This window comes from Bos indicus, chromosome 24, assembly GCF_029378745.1.
Source record: "Bos indicus isolate NIAB-ARS_2022 breed Sahiwal x Tharparkar chromosome 24, NIAB-ARS_B.indTharparkar_mat_pri_1.0, whole genome shotgun sequence".
Lineage (NCBI taxonomy): Eukaryota > Metazoa > Chordata > Mammalia > Artiodactyla > Bovidae > Bos > Bos indicus.
Window position 1 is genome coordinate 36066974 of NC_091783.1, and position 8417 is coordinate 36075390.

The 8417-nt window shown below is 51.8% G+C and overlaps 1 protein-coding gene across 1 annotated transcript; it reads left to right on the forward strand.

The window, feature by feature from the left end:
- The first annotated feature begins 345 nt into the window (after positions 1-345).
- On the forward strand, positions 346-7008 carry ADCYAP1 (adenylate cyclase activating polypeptide 1). Its single transcript, XM_019987023.2, has 5 exons — positions 346-1048; positions 1384-1494; positions 3614-3745; positions 4146-4244; positions 5340-7008. The coding sequence occupies exons 2-5, from the start codon at positions 1385-1387 to the stop codon at positions 5527-5529; spliced, it is 531 nt and encodes a 176-aa protein (XP_019842582.1). The 5' UTR covers positions 346-1048; position 1384; the 3' UTR covers positions 5530-7008.
- Positions 7009-8417: the final 1409 nt, after the last annotated feature.

Genomic DNA, 8417 nt, shown 5'->3' on the forward strand with positions numbered 1-8417 from the left:
TATTAATAGGAGAGCTTGATGGTGCTTTAATTCCAGAGCCCAGAGCTCTGATTGCTGGGGCTTGATGAAAAAGCAAAAAGAAAACAAGAGAGACGTAATTAAAAACATTTTTTTTTTTTTTACCATTCTCAAGATTCTATGAATTCTTTACCCATCCTTGAGAAGTGGGTAAAACTGAAAACCATCGAGGTAATTAAACTCCTTTAAATTGTACAGTATGAGTGAAAGGTGTTTATGAGAAGTCGATGACTCCGGATCTTATCCAGGAGGACAGCAGAGGATAGTTAATATGTTCCTTGAGGGACTAGGATGCTGACGTCTTTTTCTGATACCCGATCATTACGTGACTGAAAAAAAAAAAAAAAAAAGGAAGTCATTCCACGTATAAAAATCGGAGCGCAACAGTGCAACAAAATATTCTGTACTTAAAAGGCCACAGGCAGACAGATGTTGACAAGAAAGTCTCTTTTGAAACCACGTTCGGATAGATTTCTGCTAACTGCCCAGATAAATAGGAGCAGAGGGCTGGTCACCTCTGTAATAACCACCGGCAGCAGTAGAAGAAACCGCAGCTTCAGACGCAGCCAGAGAGACTTCTGAGCAGCGAAGGCGCTTGCCTGCTCGAGCTGCCTGGCCGGGCGGCTGACCCAGACGCCGACTTCGCTGAGGCCCTCTCTCTTTCTCTCTCTCTCTCTTTGCTTCTTTCCTTATCACTTCTTTCTTCTCGGTGGACTTCAGGCCACTTTGTCTCCCACCCACACTCAGCTCGTCGCCTCCTCCGTCTTCCTTCTCCATCTCTCCCCTCGCCCCCCTTCTCTCGGTGTCACGCTCCGTCCTAGTTCCGAGCGTCGTCAAACTTTTGAACAGAATAACAGGACTCAGCAAACAAGTCCTCCAGCTCCTCCCGCGGCTCCGGCTCGTTCCTGCGGCTCCTGCTCAGACGCTAACGCCAAACGGCGATGACTCTTGGGTTGTGACTGCAGCGCACAAACTTGGAGAAGCCCTTTGCCCGCCGTCCTACTTGGCAGCAAACCCTCTCCTGGCAGCGGTAAGAGTTGGATGGCAAGGAGGGAAAAAAATCTTACCAAACAACTCACCTGGTTGCTAATTCTTTTGCTGGCTTCGGGGTACGAGTTAGCTTTTCTGGGCGCCAGCTCTGGCGAGTTACTGGGCACTGGATAGATACAGGCGTATTTTCTAACTATAACGAGAAGGAAGTGGCGGGGCGAGCCGGCTTGTTGTTAAGCAGGATTCAACCCTGGGAGTCGGAGGGGAGCTCCGGGCCTCCCCCAGTTCGAGGAGTTTCTAGGGGGTCCGGGGTGGGGGTGGTGGAAGGCCAGGGGCGTTGGGACTGCTGCGTGATCTCTTTCCCGTCCTGCGCAGAATGACCATGTGTAGCGGAGCGAGGCTGGCCCTGCTCGTTTACGGGATACTGATGCACAGCAGCGTCTACGGCTCACCTGCCGCCTCCGGACTCCGGTTCCCGGGGATCAGGTAGGTGCTAGCCGCCCGAGCGGAGCGGAGGCCGGGACTTGTCGTCCCCCCCGACCCCTCCTCGCGGTCGCCCTCCTGCAGTTCCTCGGTCCGGCTACTGCCGTCTCCCCATGCGCCCCCACTGCGCCGCCACCAGCCTGGGTCCGGTCGCCTTTCACTTGGGGGATCTGGGCCGGACTCCTCCCGGGCTCGGCGCCCCTCCCCCAGCTCGCCACAGCCCCGGGGTCCCGGGTGGAGCGAGCGCACCTCGAACCTGCCGAAGAAACCTCCCCTCCCCCAGCCCCTCCCCCGGGGCAGGGCCCGGATTCTTAGCTCGACTTCCGAGAACTTTGGCTCCCGCAGCCAGGTTGGGGGGTTGAGAGTGATGCTCCCGTGGACTTGGCTTTGTTACGGCTTGTTCTAGGCTATCGGGGCGGGGTCTCCCCCCCTCTCCCTAGCTCTCCCCATCACCTCAGTTCGAATTCTTTCCACTGGAAGAGCTTTCTCTCAAGCGATAGGTTTTCCAGTTGCTTTTAGAGTCTTGGGGAGGGGGAGTGCTGGCCGGGTAGAGTTGAGAAGCGATTTGTGAGAAGGGAAACAAAGATGGGAGGGGGAGACACAGATGAAACGGATGCAAAGGAGGGAAAGAAAGCCAGCTGGCAGGCAGTACTGGGAGGGTAGCCCTGCCCACCCCAGGCTGCAGTAACCCTGCCTCTTTTTTTTCCCCCCCTTCTCTTCTCCTCTTAATTCCTGGTTTCTAATCGGTCGGTGCTGCCCGGGTTCTCCGCCGCAGCCCCAGAGTCCCGGGCCTGTCAGTGGGCGAGTGGAAGCTCGCAGCGCGGCTCAGCATCCGCGCTCCACGGCGCACCCGGCTCCGGGAGGCGAGGAGCGCGCGTTCTGCCCGCAAAGCTGCTCCTCCGAGCCGCGACCAAGAGCGATTTCCTCAGAAGTCGCTGACCACTGATTTGGCCGGAGAGATGGGTTCTGGCTTCGGTATTAGGATTTCAGCATCTGGGCACGGAGTAGGGGTGGAGGTGCCCAGAAAGACCTGGAGACTCCGGGCAGCGGGGCCAGGGCTGAGAGGCGCGTCGCCGAGGAAAGGCTGGGTGTGGGGCGGGGTCGCTGGTGTGCTTGCCTTGCCCCTACCTCTCCAGGGATGGAGGAAAGGCGAGGGGAGGAACGAATGTGACTGATCCACTTAAAGAGCGCTACTTGCCTGGGCCGCTTTCCGAGTCTCTCCAGAGGCAGAAAGCGAGGGGGTTTTGTTTATTCACCCGCCTCTCCCGTCCTCTATCAGGGATTGAGGCTGTGGGCAAGGGCGACTGGGAGATCTTTGGCTTTCGGTGCCCTATTGATCCTTTCCCTTTGCCTCGGGGTTGAGACGTTGTCCCGCCGCCCGGCCACCACTAGCCGATTAGCGCTAACTGCCGACTTACTGGACTTAAAAGCCCTATTTCACCCCCAGCTATTTTCAAAGTCCCGTGTGCCTGGTACTTTCTCCGGGCAAGACGCACCGGAGGGCACGGGCACGCCACGGAATGAGCCGTTGCCAAACAGGCTAAGTTTAGGGGCATCTATTATTCATGTTCTTGCCAGATCCTCTCCCGCCCGAAATAGAAGCCGGAGGTTCTCCGTGACCTACATCTGCGCCGGGAAGGGCTCCCCTGGGCTCGGAGGCTGGGTGGGGGTGGTTGCCCGCTTGGCCGCCGGACTCCCCAGCCATCCACCCCCTCTGGCTCCAGGCCTCTCCCCATCCGGTCCTCGGTTGGCCGGCAGTTCTCTCCCAGGGCCTTTCCCGTCTCCGCCCGCCGCTGCTTGTGCGGGAGGCTCAAGAGCCAGGCCGGGGGTAGGAGAGGTCCTCCCCGGCGGCCAGGTGTGCGAGGTCGGCAGAGACGTCTGGGCTTCCCAGTGCCCGTTGAGGCCGTGGCCCCCGCAGGGCGACCCCTCGCCCCCGAGAGGAGGGATGGGAATTTCTCTTGGGTGTCGTTTCCTCCTCCTACCCCTGTCCTAGAAGAGACTGTTTTCCGAGGGGCGCCTTTTGGAAGAAGGAGCATCGTGAGAGCCCCTATGGGTCTTTGGGTCCTCGCAGAGGCGCGGAAGGACCCTACTGACCACTCCTGCCCTCTGGCTACCCCTGCAGGCCGGAGAACGAGGTGTACGACGAGGACGGAAACCCGCAGCAGGACTTCTACGATTCGGAGTCTCCGGGCGTGGGGAGCCCCGCCTCCGCGCTGCGCGATGCCTACGCGCTCTACTACCCCGCGGAGGAAAGGTACCGCCGCGCAGCCGGGCACTGGGAGGGAGAAAGGGGCAGGGGATGGTTCATCGAGTAGGTGCTTTTTCATAAAAACCCTCCAGTCTTTCTTCTCCCGGGCTGGTCCCCACGAGAGTGAAAGTTAGGAGCGGGCCGGTTTGTGTGGACAGGAGGGCCGCATGGGGACCAAAAGGTCTGCGGCCCAAGGAGCGGCAGTGAGTGCGCGCCCCGGCCGGGTTCCACACCTGAGGTCCTGGGAGGGCAGGACGAACTCTGGTGTTCTTGGCACTCACGGGAACATCCCAAGAGTTATTCCCTAGTGCCTTCCGGAGGGCTGGGGGGCAAGCGTGACTAGCGGGGGACCTGGGGCTGCCACTTGGGCAGTGACCCCCGGGCGCGCACTTTGCCTCCCTGTTAGAGATGTCGCCCACGGGATCCTTAATAAGGCCTACCGCAAAGTGCTGGACCAGCTGTCCGCCAGGAGATACCTGCAGACGCTCATGGCCAAGGGCTTGGGGTAAGAGTTTGCAAAAGAGTTAATCGGCGCGTGATGGCGCGCACGCGCGCACGCGCCGCGGCGGGTGTGTGTGCCGGTGCGCACTGGGAGGGCGGGGCTGCTTCTACGTCCTTGCGTGCACGTGGGGCCGAGGGTGCGTCTGCGCTGCAGGGTCTACAGGGCCAGCCCCCTGCCACAGGCTAAGGTTTAGGTACCGTGCCAGAAGTTTGGCCAGAGAGCTCGGGAATGAGGCGAGGAGGGGAGCGGGCAGGAAAATCGGGAAGTCTGATCCGTTTTGAATAAAAAAAAAAATAATAAGTGGTCCCCCCTCTCCAGACCATCAAAACCTTCAAGTTTCTTGGGACGATTTACTTTTTCTTTCCTCACATTTCTTTCACTGTTAAATTCAAATCGAAATAAACAAATCCTCAAATTTGGACACCTAGGGAAGCAAACAGTTTTTGCTCGTGCCAGACAAACCCAAAGCACAGGATTTGCGGGAGCTTCTCTCACCAGAAGGCAATGTTTTAATAGAGCCCATGGGACACCAGAATACGTTTTCCGCACTGAATAATTCATGTGATGAAAAGTATTGCCTGCAGCCTGTCGACTTGTATTATTATCACGTTTTTCAACTTAGCGCGTAGGAGAGCAGTGCTCCCCTCTGACTGGGAATTGCGGAATCGATGTAAACTCCACGGCAACAGCCAACGGGAAATTCAGGGCTCTTTGGTGCTTTTCTCTCTGCGTGGGTGGGGGCGTCCGGGAACGGTTAGGACAATTGAGCGCAAAAGCACTGATGGTCCGATCTGAGAGGGCAGCGTTTGGAGAGGGGTTAGGGTTAAATCGCTTGCGTTTGGCCCGGGACCTCTTCCCAGGTCCATCCTATAAGGACTTGGCGCCCCGAGATCTTTGATGGGGAGGGAGTAGCGAGGGTTACCATCGCCGCCCTCCCTGCGACTGCTCCCTGACCGGGCAGGGTGGCGTGCTGGGCGCGGAGAGCTCGCGCCCTCCCCCGAAGATTCCCTCGTTGGGTCGGGTCTGCCTGCTCACCCCGCGTCTACTCACCGGATGTCTCCCGCCCCGCCACCCTCTTCCCGACCCCTCTCCTTGCAGTGGGACCCCGGGCGGCAGCGCGGACGACGACTCGGAGCCGCTCTCCAAGCGCCACTCGGACGGCATCTTCACTGACAGCTACAGCCGCTACCGGAAACAAATGGCTGTTAAGAAATACTTGGCTGCTGTTCTAGGGAAAAGGTATAAACAAAGGGTTAAAAACAAAGGACGGCGAATACCGTATTTGTAGCGACGAGTTGCCAGCTATCCTGTGTATACGGCCCTGACACAATGAGAAGTCGTTTTTCCCAACTGACTGAACTGTCATTGCTCCTGTGTTCTGTCCCACATGTATTTATGTATGAAGTCAAGCCATTAAATGAATATTTTGATAATAATATTGTTTTTCTTTTTACGAAGCACTAGAGAATGCACAGATATACTTTGTGGACCAATTATTGATATTGACATATATATTACGAATATATAAAGAGTATATATATATATATATATAAAGTATAATAGAGAGCCGTTCATACAGTGTGCACAAGGATTGAAGATTCGCCTGAGCTGTTTGTTTTTATATAAAATAAATAGAAAAATAGACAATCATTGTTTTGAATATTACTCCTATTTTTGTAAACTGGAATTAAAAGGATAGTATTTTTATCCACGATAGGCCTGAAGATATTAATCCTGACCATTTGCTACTGTACATAAACAGTGATGCCCTGCTCCAGGGACTTTGAGGTAATGATTTGGGAGGATTGCTGAAGGTCTGTCTTTCCCAGGGAGTCTCTAGGGCAGGCTGCTTCAATCCCAGCTGAACTCAACTGAGGCTCTGTCTACCCCTTGCTGGGTGGCAATGCCAATACTTCCGCTTTCTTTGATTCTATTTTTATGTGTATTTGTCTCTCTTCAGACTCTCAGCCCACAAGGAAATTCTCCTGATAAAACAACAGCTGGATCTAAATTGTGCTTCTCCCCAGAATTCATACTACTCCCTGGGGGAGGAGTTGGGGGACTGAACAGAGAAGAGAGACTTGAATAGGAAGCTCTCTTTTCTGTACTTCCAGGGACCCCAGTATCCCAAGGTTAGGGCAATTGGAACAAAGTGGGACTATTGGAAAAGGCAGAGCATAAGGCAGTAGGGGGAGGACCCTGGAGAGGGACTGGCTGCAGGCAGCCCCAGCCTGGGGGCTGGCGGTAAGCCCAGTCCCACCATAGGTCCCCTGCCTGCCTGACTTTGGGCGCTGGGTATTGGAAATGGATGCAAAGTACAATGTGTTTTTCTCCAGTGCTATCCATGCTGCTCATGTTGTGAAATGGCCAGGATCCTCCCCTTTGAACCCTGCTGTGTAGGAGCCTCCCTGTTCTTCCGTGGTTTTCCTGAAGACTCCTCTTTCCCACCTTCTCGCACTGTTTAAGTACTGTTTGCCGTTTTTTATTCACTTCTCTTAAACTTGTGAATGCTTCTTTTTCCTGTTGATTGATGCTAGCACTTATTGTAAAGTGTAGGAACCCCTGTGTGGTTACCACTAAGTAATTATGCACTATATATGAATCTTTTGTTTCTTGTTGATTGAGTTTGTAGGTAAAATGTATTTTTCTACATTTATGGCTTATTGCTTAGTAAAATTTATTTCATAAAACCAACCTTTGTGATATTAGAATGTGTAGTGTTCACATGTTGCTCAGTTGTACTAACTGATAAATCATTTAAACCCCATCTTCATATGTATGAGTACTATCTTGTATTTGTGGTCAAGAGTGAGGTAAGCAAGCTTCAACAGGCCCTGAGAATGTCCCCTTGTATTCTTTCTTGGCTACAGAAAGCATGTCTGTCTGTTTCCTGTCAATTTCTTGAACCTGTCAGGTAATCTCTATAACAAAAGAAACCTTCACCCAGCAACCAGATCAAGCAACAGCAGGCAAACCAGCCAGCCAAACTCCCCAAATTTCAGGCACAAGTTCTTTTGAAAAACACACAAAAAATAAACAGGAAAAGATTAAACATTAGCATGTCAAGGACCTTTCCTTTTCCTTTACGGATTTGATCAGTATGGAGTCATAAATCAAAGAAAACAGACTTGGATTTGCATTCCCCAGGCGGGATGGATGCTGCCCCGAGATCACGTTGCAGACAGTGAAAGCACAGAGGCCTTCGATCTGGGCCTCAGTCCTGTGTACGGAATCAATCTTTCTTTAATTCTGCAGTCTCCTCGGGCAATGTGACACAGGATGGGGTTTGCAGCTTCAGTGCCTTTCTTCGCCTTTTAAATCGCCACGATTCACAGATGGCTATTTAGTGGCCCTACAATGCTGCAACACATTGGCTTGCATTTTAGTCTTTAATTATTTGTTCCTTGGATAACGGGCAGAGTTTTCTGTATTTGTGTCAGCTGTTAGTGGTGACATAGGCCGCTAGTTAACCTTTTCTTTATGAAGTCTAATTTAGTGTTCCCGTGGCTAGTTGCAAGCATTTACAGTGATCACCCAGTTTAATCTTTTGTATACTTTCTAGAAATGCCAAGAGCCTTACTAACCTGGAGCAGATTTATGATATAGTGATAATTTAGGTAGATGTTAGTCTTGAAGCTCTTATTTTGTGTGCAACTGATTATAAAAACATCTTACCCAAGTATTATTACACACATGATATCTATAACTAGGTCTTTGATAACTGTTATATAAAGTGTGTAAAATTTGTATGAATAAATTTTTATAAACAATGCAACTTCGTCTAATGTGTGGGGAAAAAAAAGACATTCAGGAAGTAACCACTTTAAAATCACTTAGAGTATTATATTTTCTTTAGCAACCAGAGGATTTTTCATGTCTGGAATATCTAATTATGTATTTTCATAAATTGTGCTTTAATATCTACTTGATGGGTTACTGAATTTGACTAAAAATTTAAAGTAGCTACTCAGATGGAGACGCCTAAGAAGATATTAAGCTCATAAATAGGCAAAGATATTGGAACCTTTATAGGATGCTGAATTTAGATTAATTTCCATCCCCTAGTGTGTAAATGCACTGCTAAGTATTCAGAAAGTTGCTATTCAGTGGTGGGAGATAGTTCTTGGGTATTAGTTACACTTCTAAAATAGCAATCTGACATTGTTCTTTTATAAG

Excerpts from the sequence above, each read along its gene's own strand:
- ADCYAP1 (XM_019987023.2), top strand. The coding sequence starts at position 1,385 with ATGACCATGTGTAGCGGAGCGAGGCTGGCCCTGCTCGTTTACGGGATA. Across the intron at positions 1,495-3,613 it reads CTCCGGTTCCCGGGGATCAG|GCCGGAGAACGAGGTGTACG; the intron begins GTAGGTGCTAGC and ends CTACCCCTGCAG. Across the intron at positions 4,245-5,339 it reads CTCATGGCCAAGGGCTTGGG|TGGGACCCCGGGCGGCAGCG; the intron begins GTAAGAGTTTGC and ends CTCTCCTTGCAG.